The sequence below is a fragment of the Hippocampus zosterae genome, chromosome 6 (genome assembly GCF_025434085.1).
Source record: "Hippocampus zosterae strain Florida chromosome 6, ASM2543408v3, whole genome shotgun sequence".
Taxonomy (NCBI): domain Eukaryota; kingdom Metazoa; phylum Chordata; class Actinopteri; order Syngnathiformes; family Syngnathidae; genus Hippocampus; species Hippocampus zosterae.
The window spans coordinates 9,080,900-9,101,147 of record NC_067456.1 but is presented as its reverse complement, the minus strand read 5'-3'; the positions used below and the strand labels follow the sequence as shown (position 1 = coordinate 9,101,147).

Here is a 20,248-nt window from a genome sequence, read left to right as displayed (position 1 = left end):
ACCACAATTTAAGACCAGTCCAAAAATCTTGTTTCTCACTCCTGATATTGGGTTATCACTGCTGTGAAACAAAAGTAAGATATTGTGTGCTGTTGACGTGGTTGTGACGAAAATGAAGGTCACTGCAGTCAATTCCTTCTAAAGTTTGCCCCAAACAAAAGCCGGATTTGAAATATATTATATGTAACCTTAAAACATTCTCAATATTGTCCAACACCCAAAACAGAATATGATTAATAAAGGAAGACAAACACTGGAGATTAAGTGGCTAAATGTTATTTAGAAAATGTATTATTTACACAAAATCGTAAAAATACCAGTTTATCTGTGTTTATGGTCAGTCTGCTCATTTAATGGCAAATGCACCACTTTTTGGGACTCACTGTAAATTTGTAAATCTGACTGACTGTGCCTGACTATCCATGAACTTCCCAACACGTCACCTACATGGACTACGATAAAATAAGACCTTGGACACCAAAATAAATACAATATGGAGAACAAATAAAAGATACAGGTGGATAAAAAGTGACGCATGATAAAACTGGAGTAACAAATACATTAAATAAAGCGTTCTTGTTAGTGACTCAATCATAAGCGAGTGTAATAATTATACAGTATATATATGTTATTACATACACACACAATTTAGCGTCAGAACCTGTGAATTTGTTCTTTATTTTAGCTGCTAGAATATTGAACGTTGACGTTCTTGAATACCTTCAGTATCCTCAATTCATTTCCTGCTTGTTGGCCATTCAGTGAGCTGATTGGCTGAGCCAGGGCGATGGGCGCGGCTTTCATCCCTGACTGTCGGCCTCTTTTTTTGTTTTTTTCCCCCTCCCTCTCGCTGCTTGCGTGTGCGTGTGGCAGCCGAGCGGGGCGCATCTCGTTGAGCGGTCGACATGACGGCCAGCATCCGATACAAGAGCCGGATTCCGGTAAAGACGGGTGAGCCTTATTTCGTGCTTCTTCTCTGCTCTCGTTTGGAACATGTTTCGTTAACAGAAGCGCTTCGTTGTGTGTGCGTGTGTGTGTTTCTGGGCGTCGATGTGCAACCTTGCACCTGCTCCTTCTCCTCATCTTCCATCCTCGAATCCATCGTGTGTATCGTGGCCTACAGAGGAAACTGCCGAGGTAAGGTATAGCATTTATTGTCTCATTTTTAAATTCTTTTGATAGAATTTCCTTTCTCTTTTTGGAGCATGATTTTCATTATTTATATATTATGAAGGATGCTTAGAGGAAGAGGAGGAGGGGCGATTGTGCTGGTGGGCTAGGTTTCATTTTTAGTGGAGCAGCATCCTCCTCTAGCCATTATAATTTTTTTCCCCACTCCGTTTTTATTTCCTTTTATAAAAGAAACAAAGCTATATAGCCTGCAGGGTTCTGTTGAGCCAGGACCCCCACTCCAACAAACCTCCGCTCACCCCACCACCAGGTCCTTTCTCCCTCATGTTTGCATGTGCTAAGTGCTTAATGGCTGACCATGCATTCATAATTTGCCACTATTAAATTGCACTCTGAGTCACAACAGTGGCATATTTAAACAGAATCATTTATCTGATTGGACCAAGTTAAAAAAAAAAAAGATGGAATGGAAATTAACATATTTAGGTTGTCATGGATGGTGTACTGTAGCGCTACACTCGCCGGATTTAAATGCAGATAGCATGGGTTCATTTCCCACTCATGTAAGGGTAAGAATGCAAATCTCCGTATTTGTGCCCTGTGATCAGCTGGCTACCAGTTGTTGTCTGCTTTTCCTTGCCTGAAAATGATTTTGAATAATTCCTCAATTTGTAGTTAATTAATTGATTAAATTTGGAAGGAGAACAGATAGGGATGAAAGACGTCACAGTTGAGGCCAGTGCTGCGTTATTGCATCAAGCTCATGCGAATCTTGCAAAGAGTATCAATCTTTGCATCATAAATCACAATGATGTGATTTACTAATATTGCCATTGAATTAAACAAAGTTGAAAATGTAATTTCTGAAAAATATGCATTTTATTTGCCCATCTCTCCAAACGTCAAGTTTATTATTGTCTTTTGCAGCGCTGCACTTAACTCAGTGCATTTTTCCCAAAAAGTGCAATTTTGCTTATTACGATAACAATAAGCATAATCACGCTGTTGTATGTACGGATGATTATGGGATTATGAGAGCGCTGAGGAGGGTGATGTAAGGCCACAATGTTATTAACTGTTTAAGGACACGCTCACAGTGGCAGTTTCCACAAATCTGCTTAATCCTTTATAGGGCACTCATTGAAACACTCAAAAATTCAGATTTTTAAAACCCAGAAAATTATTGTGCTTACAAGCCTGATAAGTATTCTATTTGTCAATGTTACTTTTTCAAATATATATTTTTTCCTAGCATACTTTACTGATTGGCCGTGAGGGATCACATGGTTTTACGGCCTTATCAGGAGGCCCGAGGCATCCGTTACTTTAATGTACCGGTTAGCCAATATGTGCTACAATAAAGGCTGCATGCTGCCCGCCCCTCGCATATTTAGGTCACCTCCACAATATGAATATGTACATTCATGTGTGAGACATGTGACTCGAGGCCTTTGCAACGATGAGAAAATGTGAGAGAACATACACGACACTTTGTGGGTTGCACCAGAGGACGGGGTGACTTCCTGTTATAATATTCTATCAGTAGGTAGAGCTTCACCGAAAGACCGCGAAGTTGATCGGTGAGCGTTTAAACGAAACGAAAAAGTCTTCTCTAGTCCCCCCTCACATTGACAGAAAAAGAACAATAAATCAAATGCTAAGATGGTATATAAAGTACTCTCCCTGCTCTCACTGTCTGGCTCTTTAGTTCTTCCTTCAACCATTGGTTTTTCGTCAGCTCTTCATTGTATTAGATAAACTTTATTGTCAAACTACTGTATGTGTAACATACAGCACAGATGACATTTCTTCCCTTCATGTCCCTTTTTCCGTATTTTTCTATCATTTGACATTTCTACATCGATCACAACTCCTGTCTTCTGACGTTTGAATTGATTTGGAACCTGTCGTCCATATTTGGTACACTATTCCTGTTACCTGGTTTATGCCGCTCCATGTGTCCCTTGCGGCCAGCCTCTTACACTCGGCTGCGATCTGCTGCACCATCTGTGGCGCTCCCTTGCACAGCCTGCACCTGGGGTCATGGCGGTTGACCCCGGCCTCTATCGATCTTGTATTCAGGACCTTTTCTTCTGCTGCCATGATTAATGCCTCCACGACCATGGTATAAGGCGGTCTCCAACTGCCCACGTCACATGCACGGCTGACTCCGTCATCCGCAAAGGGAAATCTTGCAGCTCATGTGCCAATCTCATGCACAAACTCCATCCAGTTGATTTCTTTTTCCACAATGTCAAGTGCCATGAGTGCTTCCGCCACGATTGGCCAGAAAAATGCTATGCTTCATCCCACAACAGCGCAAACGCCCCATTACGCCCAAGTCTACCTGTACAAAGTCTAGCAATGTACCAAAAGAAAGAAAACTCCACACAGTTAGACTGCTCATACTCTAAACGTGCGCTGGGACTGAAAATAGGGTCTCTGTTGCTTATGGGGTTATAACTACCACAACTTTGATGCTAATTTCGTTAGCCTGTCTATGGTATATTGCATTTTGTGTTAGCAACAAGCTACTGAACTATTGAAAGAAATGTGGTTTTGTTAAATACATACAAAAAACAAAAAACTCAACCCCCGCCAAAAAAATTGCCAGAGCGACAGATCGTTTCAGTCACTTCTAGGTCGACACACCACTGTACTTTTTGGAGATTACACTTATTACACACAGTGTGTACAGTATGTACTTTTTGTGACATTTGAGTTTGTGCGTGCGCTGTAACCTTTTCCGGTGTGTCTTGGCTCGATTAAAGTGTGAAAACACAGGTGTAAACACTGATAGTTAGACATTGAAAGGTCTCCTTGATGCGTCAGTATCTTTGCAGTCCAGGTGTGAGCTCCCATCCTGTTCTTTGTCGGCTGCTGTTTTGTCTCCTGATTGAATTATGACCCCCCGCAGCCCCTTTCCTGGCAGATAAGCCAGACAGACAGATTTTCTCTCTCACAGAAATTCACACTTGGACCAAATCCACTTCATCCACAAATCATTTTGAGGTCACATGGTATCAGCACACACATACACACACACAAGCTTATGATTTTTTTCTGGAAAACCAGGATTAGTATGATGCCTGACAACATTAAATCCAACCCGACTGCTGTACTGTATTTCAATATTTACTTTTTGAAGTTTTTCACATTTTTTTCCCCCTCTTCCTTGTCTCACTCCCACTTATCGCATCCCATCTGGTCTGTCGTTGGACTGCGCAGCGTCCAAAATAATGCTGCTGACATTTGGTGGATGTTGCCATAATTTCCTGTGAGCTGTGGTAACACTGTTGCCAGGCAACTGTTTTTTTTTCTGATATGAAAGAGTGGACGTGGCTTTCATGAACCGTCCACAAGTTCTAGTGGTGTGAGTTCTGTGTGGTGTGTAACACTGAATAATTGATTGATTGAGGAAAGCATATCAAGTGTCCTATTGTTCTCATCGCATCGATCGTCTTCCCAAGAGTGGTGAACAGATGTTGACTCTCTCTTCCCCCAAAGTGCAGATTGAGCGTGTGCAAGTGGGAAGTGAAGTGGAAGTCTTCAATAGACAATAGAGGAAGACGTTCAAGTGCCTTGTGATTACACTTGAAGTGCATTTGTCAATTTCAACTTTCCATGTCACAAAATCGGTGGCTTACTTGCATGTGACAAAACTTTGGGTATATAATTCACGTTGAAGTAGCATTCTGCTTTTATCAAGACAACTGCTGCTGGCGAAGGCCAATCTGTGCATCCAACAGTAGTCGGTGCAGCTCTGCTTACCTTTGGACTTTGACAGAAGAAAAAGGGCACACTCGCAGAGGACGGGGTTGTTTGAGTGTGATCGTTTTTCAGACAGTGTAGATTGGCCATTGCTTGAAAGTGACTCCCGATCTTCCCCCAGCCTGATCATGCCATCGGTGGAGAAACAGTTTTTTTGTTTCACACTTGATGGCTGGGCAGGCATGCCAGTGTAGGTGTTCACCAACTTCACTTTTCTTTTTTTTTTGTTGTCGCCGCTACAGTTGACTTGATGTAGATTAATCGACGATTTTTTTTTCAAGTTTTCGACTCGTCGTGTGTGCTTTTGCCTCGAATACGAGCTTGCTGGCTCATGCTCCCCATTATCCTGAATTGCGCTGGGCGTGCCCCCTCCCACTCCCCCGACTTGCTTGGTCAATCAAATTCAAATATCTTTGTGGCCTCGCTTACAGTCGGAACTTATTCTCTTTCTCTTTGATTTATCAAACACAATTTTAGAGTTACTACTTTTATTTAGGAGTAGTGAATGAAAAAAAAGTGTTCGGTCAAGTGAATTGTATGAGATCGGACTGTCTGTGAGTTGTCTCTGTATTTTTAGTGATTGGATGAGTAGATTGGCGGAATTAGGAAGAGGATCTTTCCGTGCGTCTATATGGGATGAAGCCGTAAATGAATCTCGTCAAGAGAGCCAATTATTAGCATACAAGCCATTAAAACGCCAATTTCAACGCCTTCAAAGAGTGTTAAATTTCTTCCACTTTTTAAATGTATCTATGAAATGTGCTATATAGTGTAAATAAAGCTGCCTCGCCTTGCCTTGCCTCGCCTTCAAAAGCAAGTCGCAACCGTTCCAAAAGGGATCTTTGAGGAATTAGCTGGAGGCTGGCCCACATTTCACGATACGCTAAACCAAAATTCAAAGTGAGCAACCCGTTTGGTCTGCTGGATAATATTCGGATTACAGCTCTGTGAAAATGTCTGAGCTGTAGTGTAAATCCCCCCCACCCCCCCTAAAACACACGAAGAATATTATCTAATATTTACATTGAATATTTGTTCAAAGCAAAAAGAGGTGATTTGGGGATAGATGCTGTGTTTTCTCAGGAAATCTTCAAAAGTCAAGTCTGACATTTGCCTTGTTTACAGAGTCAACGTAATATTGAAGCGGCCTACTATTTCAGACCAAATCAAAATGATTCATTTCATTCAACTTGAGGTGTGTTCCTCAAAACCATTAATTACACCCTCTCAGATTAACATTAGCATAGAGGCTGGTGTGGTGCATGTGGACCTGTTCATCACCAAGTGCTGGACAAAGGGGTTCGGGGGTGTTAAAACGCACGCACACACGCACACACACACACATTCAACGATTCACATAATAATAATAATAATAATACATTTTATTTATAATGCTATAACTTTAGTCTCGTTCAAAAAAATAAAGTAATTCTAATTCATTGTAAATTCTTTATTCTTGCAAAAATAACTCATTATTGTGGGACTGTGTTCTCTCGATTCCATGACTTCATGACTTCATTAGGCAGAAAAACAAACTTTCAGTCAGACAACACTTTGCAGCTGTCATGCCTAAAAGTGCCATGTGGGGACGCTATCGCCAGCTGTTTACTCATATTGCAACTCTGTGAAGCAGAAAGAAAGTTAGGTCTTCGCTGCGGGCTGCTTCAGGTATTTTTGATACATTTTCAGTGTTTCTGGGTTGCGTGTTAGGAAGACAGCCTCTTGCACTCTCCTTAGACCCATTTGGAAGGGCTTCAATATCAATTGTATGTTTTTGAATCAAGCGCTCCCTGCTGGGCTTTATTGTACCGTCGCTTCCTCTTATGTCATGCCTTTGAACGCGCAAGAGGAACAAGTTGATGGCTGCCTGTTGAGCTTTGGATCGTTGATACTGTCTCCATTGACGCATTCATGTGAATGTGCACACAAGTGAAAGACAATCAATCTTTGTTTGTTTGTTTGTTTATTGAACATAAAACATACACAGTAATAATTTGACAGAAAATAAGGTAGATAAAAAAGTAAAAAGAAAGAAATCAGTCTTCATTCAACACAGTTATTATGTTCAACAGAGTAGGATGAAGTAAAAAACTTATCTAGTCCTACCCCGTTATGTGTTTATATCTACTAAATCATTTTTATACCAATCAGAAAAGAAAAAGTAAGAAGCTTGGTACTGAAGTGATTAATTATTTAATATGCAGCAGTCCGCTAATCATTTAAGACCATGAAAAACAAATGCTTTTGCCTCTGAAATGTAAGAAATGCAAGTCAAGTACAACTTTATTGTCAAATGCGCTGTATGTGCAACATTCAGCACACTGGTACTCTTACATTATGGAAACTTTTTCGATACTTCTATGACGTGACTTTGTTTATTGTAGTTGCCTGGTCAATTAAGATGAGTCTGATTCTGATTAAGTTGCCGGAAGGACAGAACATAAGGATGTGTGTGCGTGAGACAGCTGGCCTATGAGACAAAGGGTGTTGGGCCTTTGTCTGCCGTGCTATCATGGTGCATCTGCTCCTTTTATTTATGAAGACGAAGCGAAAACTTATTAGCATAATGCACTCCCTCCACATTCACCTAAACCAAAACAACAAAGTCCAAATGACCCCCCCCCACACACACACATCATAAACACAAAAATTAGAACAAAATTATCTTGTCATGACCTATCCCTTTTGTCAATTTTCACAAATGTGTCATCTTCTTTAATCAAGAAAATGCACAATATAGTAAACGACCCTCCATAGCAGATTCCAGGTTCATGGTCTCGCTACTTCCCGGATTTTTGTGGCACAATTATAACTTTTTGTTTCGTGTAACTCTCGCTCAAATTGTGAGTAATTCCACTATTGACCAGGAGATAGCAGCACGCTCATTTAATTTGAGACTAAATTTGATAGAACCAAGTCCTGTATTTCAACACACGGTTTTTACACGAAGTACAACCCATTAAAATACTTTCAAGAATTGTCCAAGTCACATGATGTCCATTTTTTTTAATTTGACTGGATTTAATTTTATTTGATTTTAAGTTATTCATTTGCATTTAATTTGAAATTTGTGATTTTCATTCTAATTTTAACTCTAACTTTTAAATATAATTCAAATTTGTGTTTTACTTACGATTGTATTTTTCGTTTTCAATTTTTTATTTTCATTTGTCATTAGATTTTTTTATATTTATTTCATTTTTTCCACTCCTCTGGGTGATGCGCACGCATTCACGGTCAACAACGAGTCACTCTAACGAAAACCGCGCCAACAAACTATCCGATCCGAAGATGCATCTACGAAGCGTAGGCGCAGCTCGCTGAAACAAACGAAGGTGCTCAATTCTCTATATCGTGGGGAAGGGGCCCATGGGCCGCTGATTTGTGGTTTTGGGTGGATACTCTATGTGCTCTGCGATTGTCTGCCGACCAATTCAGGGGTGTACCACCGATGAGGACGATCGCTATACTGTATAGAAAATGATTGGCTGGGAAAAGAAAAAAGTAAGTCCCTATTTTGAGTACAATGTCTCCTTGTGATGGGGAGTACAAGTGTGCAACTCACTGGACATGACATCCGAACAGGGTGTGCCTACTATTTGGTGGGAAAGAAAAAGATCTGCTTTTTTTTTTTTTTCTTCAAATACGCTGCCCACATCACATGTGCCACGGACACCCCCGAGCCGCGCACGCACACATACACACACACGCACACACGCACACAACCCTGTCACATCTGGAAGAAATTGGCTGTAACCTTTGTTGCCGCACATTCCACCTCCTAAATCCATAGGCTGGAAAGAGTTTCTGTAGTAGTAAAGCAACTTATCAAAATGCACAGTGGTTGTCTACAGTCAGTGGTGGGAAATAACAAATTCCAAAGAATTTGTTACTGTATTTATGTAAGTACAAATACCTGAAAAATCGACACCTCCCCAGCTCGGGTTTTTGATGAAAACCCTCACTAATGTGTATGATCATATGCTAGCAATACTAAGCTAGCATAAGAGTTGTAAACAAGCCGATGTAAGCTACACTGTTATCGTGACTTATTTGTAAGACTAAAGTGTTACGATAACATTGAATGTTATCGGTTTGAAATGGTATTTTGGGTGGGGGAAATGTACAATCAATTAAATATCAAGAAGAGCTGATAAGGCTACCCGACAAGCGGGAAAGTTGAAAATTAGCTTCTGAAACCGCTCAGCTGGCTTATGTTCTCTGCTTCTGTTTGCGAGTCTTATGACCATCTTTTGGCAAACGAGGGATGACGTTTAGTTTGATTTTCTAGAGGTCAATTTTCTACCATCGTTTCAGCAAAGCTCAAGAAGTCCAAAGTCTCTGTCTGTACTTCTACTTACCGTAACTACAGAGACTGAGTACTTTTGGCACTTCAGCCATGCATTTTTAATCTTCGTTTAAAATGTATGTATCAAATTGAATGTGTTTCTTTCGGATGATAATGTCGCTGTTTCTCATTGGGGACCGGCTTGATAGGTGCTATTACAGTTCAAGGTTCTCTCTATAAAATTGTGACATCCCTGAGCATGTTGATGAACAGGTTGACTTTCCGCACAGGTTGATTATTGTTATGACAGCGCGTCCATACTTGCAACCTAAGGAGATGGTAGTGGATTTCACGTGTTGTTTCTTCAAGCGCCTCTTCCTGATCAGACAGGTTTTCTCTCTCTCTCTTTCGGGCTAAGCTCAGCAAAGTTGAGACTCTTTCTGAAGGGGAGGGAGCGAATGAATGAACTTCTTTGAGGCCTTTTCTTGGTTTCCTCCCACAAATTGGCACCTCTGGCTGCGCTTCGCCTAGCTTTTTGTTTTTCCTCCGCGCAGTGTGAATTCCTGTGTACCTGTCTGAACAGGGGCAGACGGAGACAAGGGGTATTAAAAAAAAAAAGAAACAGGGAAGATCGTAAAAGGGGAGTTTATTTTGTGCGTGTTGAGGCTTCCCGTTTGTTTGTATCCCGATCCCGTTGGACTATTCTTTGGCTGGGTGGACACGTCGGCCAGCAGCTTTTGGTGCACTTATAGCATGGATGCCATCATGCTGCAGGAGAAACTAGTGGAAAAACTCCTGTGCCCACGCGTGAGAACGGCCAGACAGAAGGTATAAAGTTGGGATTCAAAAGTGTCTGTGGTGTTTTATATGGAAAGAAAATGGTGGGGGCAGCATCTGTTTACAGATTACATTTAGGAAAAGTACCTTGATCATATACAGACACCATTTTCTTTGTTATTAATATAACTGTCAAATGTGCAATTTTATTGATTTTGTTAGGACATTTTTTTTATTTTGGTTCCCAAACAGTGTTGTATGTTTTTATTTTGCAGTGTTAGCAATCTGTGCTGGTGGTGGTAGGGAGGGGCACTCCAGTTACAGGACTTGAACTCAAGCCAACTCCAGTGGCTGATTTTATGATTCGTCAACTGCTTGGCAATAACTTGAAAGACTCGACTTGAACTCAATGACTTGACAAGTCATTCTGGGTACATCCGAAAATCTTCATTTGGTAATATAGAGTAGCTTTTGTTTTTGAAGGAAAATGTCATTTTTAATTTTATTTTTTTAATGTGTTTGCCGTTAATCTGGCAACATCACAGACATCGGCTAAAGTTGCCTCATTGAGCAAGTGCCGTACATTTGGATTCAAGGATAATCTTTTTGACAAGATGGAAAAAAAGATAAGAGCAACATGCAACTTTTGTGACTTGAAGATAAGAGAGAGACAAAACATGAGTTCCCGACCATCAAAGTTTACATCGGCACAATATTTTTTTGTCAAGTCAGCTCTGTAGTCATCATGAAACCAACTGAAATGTGAAATGTCATTCAGCAGAGTGCAGACCTCCACATAGTCTGAGCACTGCACCATAAAAAAAACAACCCGTAAAATCTATCCAAAAAATGGAGGGTAACCAATTTGCAGCCACTTTAATTGAAAAAAAAGTGCTTTTGTTTATTTATTTATTGCACATTTCCATCTATTGCATCTGCGGGGTTACTGCCTGCCACTCAAGTGTGACGCAAGCAGATTGTTAGCAGGCAAAATGTCCAAATAAATTCCTTTATTTCTGCAATTTTTCAGAATGGCATCAGCAAGTAGCCCAATCCGCCACTCCTTCGTTTGGCGAATATGTTTGGGCATAACACAGCTCACTAGGGGCAAAACATTGCACAAATCATACATGACAGAAGCAGTCAGGTATGATAGATGGGGGACAGGACAAGGCACAGCTTGCATTGGCTGGGAATCAAACCCAGATCAACTGCTTGGAAGGCAGCTATGTTAACCATTATACCACCAATGCATTGTGGGTGAATCAATGGAGGTTTTGCCCAAGATGAGTCTGAGCTTTAGGCCTATCGGGCTGTGGTGTGTGTGTTTTTTTTCACCACATCACCCCCTGCTGCGAATTTCCCCACTTGCCCCTAAATGTAAATTCCAAACAGGAAACTGCCCACAAGAGGATTTAATTGGCTTTCAAAATCTCACACGATTCATGCTGTGTTAGTTCATTCATCGACTTTTTTGACCAACTTGTGTCCTCCATGCCACGTCCGGCCCCTCACCGGTGGTCTTTATGCGTTGACATGTTGACATTGGATATAAAAAGACCAGCTGTGTGTTTGCACAGTTGCTCGTTTTTTTGTTTTTTTGAGTTCTGGTCAATGTGGCGTCTGTGTGCGTGTGAATGTCCTCATGCAGCCAACGTCCGTCTGAGTCTGTAGTTATGTCGACACACAAAAACGGATGTGGCGATGTTCTAGCACGGACAGCAGGAGTGAAAACTCAAAGACCCCTTTACTTCGGTCTTGCTTCTGAACAGGGTTTCTTCCTTTTTTTTCTCTCATGAGAACCAGCGCCACAGAAAATTGATGGCCGGGGGGGAAAAGTGCTGACCGTTGTGATGTTCGTCTAAGTTTCTCCACTTGCCACCAAATTTGATGTACAGTATTTTCTCACAGAGCAGTGCCAATTTGTGTTCTCTGAGAACCACATATAGTGATAATGTCAGCTTTCTATTTTAGAGCATATGGGCCATTGCTGAGGTTGAACTTTTAAATACAGTGCAAAAAAATCTAGTGTCAATGTCATAGGCTGGGTTTTTTTTTCCGTCTGTTTGTGAGTGAGCAGGCTCCTTCGTTGGAGAACAATGTAAAAGAACTATATTGTGGGCATCTATAATTCTTGGCAGAGACAGGTAGAAAATTAATAATGAATCCAACAAAGTGACAAAATCAGGGAGACGAGTTGGGTTTTTTGCTGGTTCAAGGAAGATGATGTCAGACAGTCATGACCCTTTCTAGAGAGGTTGTCTTCACAGGTAAGCTGGAGCCTATCGCAACTGATTTGGGGCGAGAGGTTGCCTTCACCCTGGACCGATCGACAGCCAATGTCCGAAATGTGGATAACCCATTCACTTTTTTCCTTTTTTTTTTAATGATGAAAATGGACATCCATGTTTTTCACAGGACAGCGATGATATGCAAACTCCCCAGAGCAAGCCCTGAGCTAAGAATCAAGTTCCTGTCGACTTTATGGCAGACATTAGCTAACTAGGGCTCAGAAGATGATCTCATTAGTCGTAAAGAGCGGTTTTACTACCAGGAAGATGACTTGGTAAACTTGACTGTCAGTCCACATGCTCAATAATCTGTAATTGGTCTTACAATATTCCTGCAATCCTTGCTGTGATTATTTTGACGGAGGTAAAAAAATACACGTGCTTCTCCATACAAAGTGAAGCATGCATATGTTTTGTGTTTCGTAGGAGAAGCAGTATGTGGGCTTCGCCACTCTGCCCAACCAAGTCCACAGGAAGTCGGTGAAGAAAGGCTTCGATTTCACTCTTATGGTGGCAGGTCAGTTGTGGCTTTTCTACCGGTTCTCACCAATCAGGACAATATTCTGACAATGAGAGTGCCACTGCCACCTACTGGAGTGGATATGCAATTCCACTTTATTCTTGTATGGCAAAGTAAAAAGCATGCTCCCTTGGGTCACAGCCCTGGAATTGCAAAGCGACCCCACCTAGGGTGGCCCACCCCAATTACTTGATGGACTTTTTTTATAATCTGTTTACTGATCAGGTGAATCTGGAATGGGCAAGTCCACTCTGGTCAACAGCTTGTTCCTCACCGACCTCTACAAGGACAGGAAGCTGCTGAACGCTGAAGGTGAGTCTCATCATGATTAGCTACGTTTTCATTGCTGGCTGGCTGCTTGATGGAAGTGCTCCGAGGTCTGCTATTTATTTATATAACACGCTTTCTCTTGTACTTTTAACATGTCACACGGCCACAGGCGGTGGCTTCCTCTTATCTGCTTTCTTCACTTGGAGCTCAAATAATGACTTATGTCGTGGCACACACAAGTTCAGTAGTGTTGTATCTTATGAAGCAAACAACAGTCTGATTAATCACTTTTTCCTGAAAACACCACTCGCTGAAGAGACTCTCATTTCAATTTTGAGAGTTTCATTCGTACTGTGACCACACTTGTAACTCAAACGCCAATATCTTAAATCATTGTTCGCGATTGAAATGAATGGAAGTACCGTTAATCAGTTCCACCCCCCCCCCCCCCATCCGTTTCCTGGGCCACTTATCCTACTAAAGAAAATTGACGCTTTCATATTTTACTTGATAAAAATACAGATTCCTGACATTGTTAAATAGAATGGAAAGAATCAAAACGTTTGTGAATCATAATGAATTCATTGTGGCCCCTTTTGGTTAGCGAGATTTGGCCACCGGGGGGCAGTATAACGTCATTCCGACACAAACGAGGAATTGTTTCACGATGACTGTAGTCGTTTTTTTCACAAGGCATAAATAATATTTGCCCGTAAGAGACAATTGTTGTATTTGAGTCCGTTCCGTAAAGAGTTACAACAGGGCCACATAAATGCAATACATTATCTTGTCTATCGCATTTTACATTATGCGATAGCATTCATTAGTGGATGTACTCCTCTTTTTTTATTTAGTTTGACAATAACCTTTAATCGGGGCTAATTTTTCTGCCAAATGGTAGCCTGAGTGGAATTGAGTTAATTGCCAATGAGGTTAGAACGATAAAATAATCTCCAATATCAGGATCAAAACAGAGTACTTTTATCTTTATGAAGGCAGAAGTTTAAATACAGCTCTTGTTTTAAATGTACACTATGCAAGTGTACCTATTTTTGTGTCCATTGACACCTTTCCTGCATGAGATCACTCACTTTTTTCTTCATGTCATCATGGTGGCCAGAGCGCATCAACCAGACGGTGGAGATCATCAAACACACCGTGGACATCGAAGAGAAAGGAGTCAAGCTCAAGCTCACCATCGTCGACACGCCGGGTTTCGGGGATGCCGTTAACAACAATGAGTGGTGGGCTGTGATTGCCTCAGTTTGGGGCTGAAGAAACTGCGAATGTACTAATGTGTGTGTGTGCGTGTGTAGCTGGAAGCCCATCACAGACTACATCGACCAGCAGTTCGAGCAGTACTTCCGAGACGAGAGCGGCCTCAATAGGAAGAACATCCAGGACAACAGGGTCCACTGCTGCCTTTACTTCATCCCTCCATTCGGTCACGGGTAATGACCTACACACGCGCACACACACATTTCCATTAAGTTTTATTCATTTATTCCCAACAGTCCATCCCGTACATTCCATCGTGTTTGGCTGCGTTTACTTTCTGTTTATTAGATTATTTCATCCAGTCAGATTTCAGCCGCTCTGCCCCTGCTGTGTGAATAATCCGCCCAAGGCTTCCAGAATCTGTCGTGTTGGCCAATGTCATTTCAACTAAAACACGCATACAGAACCCTACGCTAACTGTGCATCTCTTGGCTCAGGTTGCGACCAGTGGATGTGGAATTTATGAAAGCTCTCCACGAAAAGGTGAACATCATCCCACTCATCGCCAAAGCTGACTGCCTCACTCCCACCGAGATCAAGAAGCTGAAGGATCGAGTGAGTCCAACCGCTTACATCATTTGTCCCCAAATTACGGCCCGCGGGCCGAATGTGGCCCGCCTCTGCATTTTCCTAGGCCCCCTGAACAATACCAAATATGTGTTATTAAGTTTTTTTGGTGGGGGGGGGGGGTCCCCCTCCAGGTCTGACCAGGTGATCGAGACTTGTAGATGCATAGGACATAACATTCTATTCCACCCTTTTGCAGTCCTGCCCTATTCGGAACTCCTCTCTCCCCAAAATAAATAAATGAATAATTAAAATCTGCGATGCACTCTTGTAAAAAAAAATGGACTAACGGCGAAAAGATTATGTAAAAGAGAAAAAAAAGATTGGTTATTATTGATTTCATAAATTGTGCCTGTCAAGAGCCTGGAAAAAGGTTAATACATGGTTATGTGTGGCTTTTTGGAAAACAATAAATGTTGATGTCTCGACACCTCCTGCGATCGTCACACTTTTTGTTCCAAACCGAACTTGGCCCCTCTCAGTGAAGGGAAAAAGTTTGGGGACTCTTGGCTTACATGCTCACGCTGTGGTTGACACTCATTCTGATTGCAGTGTGTGTGTGTGTGTTTGTGTGTGCGTGTGTGCGTGCGCAGATACGAGAAGAAATCGACAAGTTTGGCATCAAAGTCTATCAGTTCCCCGAATGCGATTCAGATGAGGATGAGGAGTTCAAGCAACTCGATAAAGAGTTGAAGGTGGGCATCGATGGATTTAGTTATAATGCAGTTAATATTTGTAACCCTTTACATTTCAGTTTGTCTGCGCAATATACACGTTTTATAACATTGGTTGTGGCTGAATATTCTCAATTCAAGATGTGTTTCTAAAACATGTGTTACTACAGTGAACACATGCAGGGTGCTTCCACCACTCATAATAAAATGTAATTATTTTCCCTGATCGGCAGAGGATATCTGTACTTCTCCAAATGAAAATTGTGTCATTCATGTGTGCCATTGAGAGCAGCACGACGCCCCTTTCGGAAAGCAAGACTAATTCATGAAATTGCAAAAATATATTAATGATTAAAACTAGTACCACAAAAAGGCAAAGATGGACCATTAAAACAATAAAGCAAGGTGGACATAAATGGCATAGAGCCTGGAAAAGTTTTATGACGGCGACATTCAAATCCATAATTGTACGTGTATGCAGGAGTGCACCCCATTCGCGGTGATTGGCAGTAACACGGTGGTGGAAGCTCGAGGACAGCGAGTGCGAGGGCGACTCTACCCCTGGGGAATTGTTGAAGGTGATGTCATCATCGATTTCCTTTTCGCCACTTCCGAAAAGCAAAACGACCCACGTTGAAAATTGCGTTTACGCTTTGCAGTGGAAAACCAATCCCACTGCGACTTTGTGAAGTTGAGGAACATGCTGATCCGCTCGCACATGCACGACCTCAAAGATGTCACCTGCGACGTCCACTATGAGAACTACAGAGCGCAGTGCATACAGGAGATGACGAGGTGCGAAGTGTTTGATTACACCGAGGGACAGAATTCACGTTTACAAATTCATGAGTGTGTCTTAGAGCGCGTCTCAATTCGTGTTTGCGACGTGATCCTGTATTTTGTTCCCGTTGACCCCCTTATACGGGTACTTGTGTTTTGTACACAAACTTCGCAAACACCTAACTGCTGATGTTTGGGGATTTCGACGCTGATCCGCCTTTGTTCTTTTTTTTTCGCCCCCAGTAAACTGGCACAGGACAACCGTATGGAAAGTCCCATCCCGATCCTGCCGCTGTCCACTCCCGATGTGGACACAGAAAAGCTGATTAAACTGAAAGATGAGGAGGTAAGACGACAAATGGAATGATGACAAGCTTTATTGTTCTCTGCTTGCATTTTATTGCGCCGATGATGATCCGTGTCACCTTTATTGTCAAGAATGCGGGTGGCACAAATGAGATGAATTTGCCTCGCTCTGGCGCTGCATAAATATCAAATCAGAATTCAAGAGAAGAAATTGTACATTTATGGCCTTCAATGTACGGAAACCTTCTTCTTCTGTGTGCGATCAGCTGAAGAGGATGCAGGAGATGCTGACCAAAATGCAGCAGCAGATGCACGACAAAGACTAGCAACGCGACGCAACATGGATTTTTATTTTGTTGTTCATTGGCTGTACATTTAGGTTCAGTTTTGGTGCTTTTGTATAACTCGTTTGCCTGGATGCTTGTTTTATCCAAGGCCTCTCTCCCACCCCCCACCTTAAACTATGACCCCCTCCCACTGCATTCCCCCAACTGCGGTTGAACAATAGAAAAGCCTCATTTTAATCACTAATCACCTCATTTATAAATACAGCGCAAAACATTTGGCGGATACTTTTTATGGGTATGACTGTGCAGCAATCCAGATTTTAATGGTGTTTTGTTTTTTTTAATTCCGTGCGTGACGGAGTGTCTTTGTGTTATTGATCCTCTTCTGGTGGTCCAAATCTCCCTATTCGTCTTTTTGCACAGTTGCTTTCCCTTTATTTAAATTGATCTGATAAACATAAGGAATGCATTATTTATTGCAATGCAGGATGTGGAAGCAGCTTTTTTTGTTGTTGTTGTCGTTTGGCTGGTTTCAAACCGCACTTATCGCCCGGGATCAAATGTTAACTGTGAACACCAATAATGATAATAATTATTATTATGCTGACAGGGTTGTTGCGTAAGCATGCTGCCGCTACTTGCCTACTTGACATTCTCCATTGCTTCACAGCTGACATTTTGCGCTCGCCTCGAAATCTTCTCTGACATTTTTTTTTTTTTTTTGCTTATGTAGAGGAGCAAATACTGGAGAGTTGACATTTTTTGTTTTGGAAAGTGTGAATTGTGAAAGTGAAGAAGAACAATGTGTGAACGTGCGCCAACAGAGGAAATCTTCCTTCTGTCCAACTTGACAAATAATAAACGTCGTCATTCTGTAAATGTTTGCCGTGAAGAAGTTGTCCATCTTTTCCAGCTGTCACAGAGCTTGTGGGGTTATTCCTTTTGTCATCATTTATCTCCAGCAGCCAGTCTTCCTTCATCCTGACATCATGACGTAGGCATACATAATAAGGTCTGTAAGTCTTGAGAAATGTGAGCGTTTCATTTTTTTTTTGGTTAAAGTTGTTCATATTTGTTCGAAAGACATACACGACATAGAATTTTTGTTCTTTTTTTTCTGTTTTCATTTTTTAACTGAAGGAATAAAAAAATGATGATGTGGGACGAAAGAGACAGGTTTAAAAATATTTTTACTTTAATTATTTTGCAATGGTAATATCATTTACTCTGAAGACCTTGATTTGTTTACTTTTCTTTTGACTTGACACACATCACTCTATTGTCAATTCGACAGTTTTTGTTCCAGTTGTACAAGTTTTAAAACCGTAGTTACGTACTACTAAAAAAACTGACTGGTCACAATACACAATATCGATGTCCGGTTTCCATTGACACGATTAGAACACTACTCATTCAACAAGATGGATTTTTGCGGGGGTACTTTGCACTTGGTGTACAACTACTACTAAGCCGTGCTGAGAGCTAATATGCAGTTAACCTCGTTTGGAAAAAATCTTTTGATACAGCTCGTGTATCAAGTGTTATTACTTTGTTCTGTTTGTATTTACCAAATTTGAATTGAATAGAATATGACTTAAAATGTGACTTTTTGAAAATAGGCATTTTTGTTTGCATTTCCTCACTTGGGGGCAGATCTGCACCCATTAATCCTCGACGTTTTCATTTTCAAACTTGAGAAAGGAATGTAACATTTCGCTATAATGGAGCATGTCGAAATATGTTCGATTCAATATTTTTTTTTTCGACTTATAAAAATAATGCCTAGCGGCCTATTAGGAGGTGAACTAGCGTGAAAATAAAGCGAGATAGTGCACAGCGCACATCCTGTTAGAAATGCTTATCAGTGAGGGCCAGCCGGCAGCATCACACTCACATTGAAGCTGGTGAGAGCAACACGCCTCGACAGGGACAACATACAACACTCATGGTAAGTACAAAATAATATTGTCATGTCATATTTGTCATAAATTTAGTTAGGCCTTTGGCACCCGCATCATATCAGGCCAAAGGCTCACCTCTGATTTTGAGAGTCATGACCTGGATGACTGAGAATCATCACCATTAAGCTTGTTTCTCTCTTCAGTCATTCCCGAGGATGAAGGAACTCCAACTTCTGTGTCTTCTCATCTTTGGAGGTCAAAGTTCTTTGGCATGCCCGCATCCCTGCAGCTGTCATGGGAGCCTGGTGGACTGCAGCAGCAGGTTTCTCAACTCCTCCAACCTGCCCAGCATCTTCCCTGAGGGCACCACCGAGCTACGCCTTCACAATAACCGGCTGACCACTCTCCCGAACGGGCTTCTGGACAATCTCGCATCCCTTCGCCGGGTATCCTTGTACAGAAACCCGTGGACATGTGACTGCGGCGTCCTGTACCTGCGAGCCTGGCTGAGACATCGTCCCGGCGGAAGTTACTCTTCTCAATTTCACGTTAACTGTAGCTCCCCTCCCCACCTCAGAGGGAGATTGGTGGAGTATCTGACTGAGGAGGAGGTGCTGGACTCCTGCCATTACTGGTACTGTGACCTGGCCTTGACTTCGCAGGCGCTCCTGTTTGTGTTTGTGCTGGTGCAGGCCGCACTGCTGGTCGCCGTCATCGTCTTCCTGAGGAGGTTTGAGAAGCTCTCCAGGGAGGCCAGGAGAACCAAGGAGGAGAGCCTCACAGCTGGAGAGAGAGAAACTGTGTATTTGCCTCTAACTGACAGGAGCAGTTGAAACTGCTCTATCTTTCACACAAAAATGGTAAAGAAGAATAAAAAAAAGAAAGTCTTGAAGACGCAGAAGGAGTTTTAAAAATGTCTGTAAAAGCATAATAAATGTTGCTGATTGTAGACCCTTTTATAGTCTTCAGTAAGCTGGAACCTACGCAAGCTCACATTCACACCTATGGCCATTTTAAAGTCTCCATTGGACTGAATATGCATGGTTTGGGAATGTAGGTTATACAAAAACTATTGTGAGTCATTTAATACATTTGGATAAAATTGACCACATTGTCCTGTATTGTATTGCCTACAACACATAACTCTTCCATTTCCTATGATTTTATGTCCTGTTTTTATATAATATCTCGCTTACTAATTTTTACATTGTATTTTCATATTGTCTGTACAGTGTCCTTGGGTGGCATGAAAGGCGCTTTTAAATAAAATACATTATTATTATTATTATTAATGTGTTTTAAGCGGGTCGCTAAATGTGTCCAATATGGAAATTGTGACACATTTTGTTGTATTGGTAATAAAGATATAGTAACGGAACCTCATGTTTTCCTCAACTGTTTTGTGGT

The 20,248-nt window shown here is 41.6% G+C and overlaps 2 protein-coding genes and 1 non-coding gene across 7 annotated transcripts; 2 read left to right on the top strand and 1 right to left on the bottom strand.

The window, feature by feature from the left end:
* Positions 1-814: 814 nt before the first annotated feature.
* On the top strand, positions 815-17,819 carry septin5a (septin 5a). 4 transcript variants are annotated; one of them, XM_052067246.1, is made up of 12 exons: positions 815-951; positions 1,124-1,137; positions 12,685-12,775; positions 13,004-13,090; positions 14,169-14,292; positions 14,365-14,499; positions 14,764-14,881; positions 15,487-15,588; positions 16,049-16,145; positions 16,227-16,362; positions 16,591-16,693; positions 16,920-17,819. In XM_052067246.1, exons 1-12 carry the CDS (start codon positions 906-908, stop codon positions 16,977-16,979), a joined length of 1,113 nt encoding a protein of 370 aa, XP_051923206.1. In that variant the 5' UTR covers positions 815-905; the 3' UTR covers positions 16,980-17,819. The 4 variants fall into 4 exon arrangements, with proteins under 4 accessions (XP_051923206.1, XP_051923207.1, XP_051923204.1 ...); XM_052067247.1 differs by lacking the exon at positions 1,124-1,137 and having other exon boundaries at positions 873-965; XM_052067244.1 differs by lacking the exons at positions 815-951; positions 1,124-1,137 and adding an exon at positions 6,397-6,570.
* trnag-ucc (transfer RNA glycine (anticodon UCC)) lies at positions 11,149-11,220 on the bottom strand. Its single transcript has one exon. It is a non-coding gene; the product is annotated as a tRNA-Gly (tRNA).
* A 492-nt stretch (positions 17,820-18,311) lies between the features above and the next one.
* gp1bb (glycoprotein Ib platelet subunit beta) lies at positions 18,312-20,219 on the top strand. Of its 2 annotated transcripts, XM_052067300.1 has the most exons (2): positions 18,312-18,888; positions 19,045-20,219. In XM_052067300.1, exons 1-2 carry the CDS (start codon positions 18,886-18,888, stop codon positions 19,672-19,674), a joined length of 633 nt encoding a protein of 210 aa, XP_051923260.1. In that variant the 5' UTR covers positions 18,312-18,885; the 3' UTR covers positions 19,675-20,219. The 2 variants fall into 2 exon arrangements, with proteins under 2 accessions (XP_051923260.1, XP_051923261.1); XM_052067301.1 differs by lacking the exon at positions 18,312-18,888 and having other exon boundaries at positions 19,024-20,219.
* Positions 20,220-20,248: the final 29 nt, after the last annotated feature.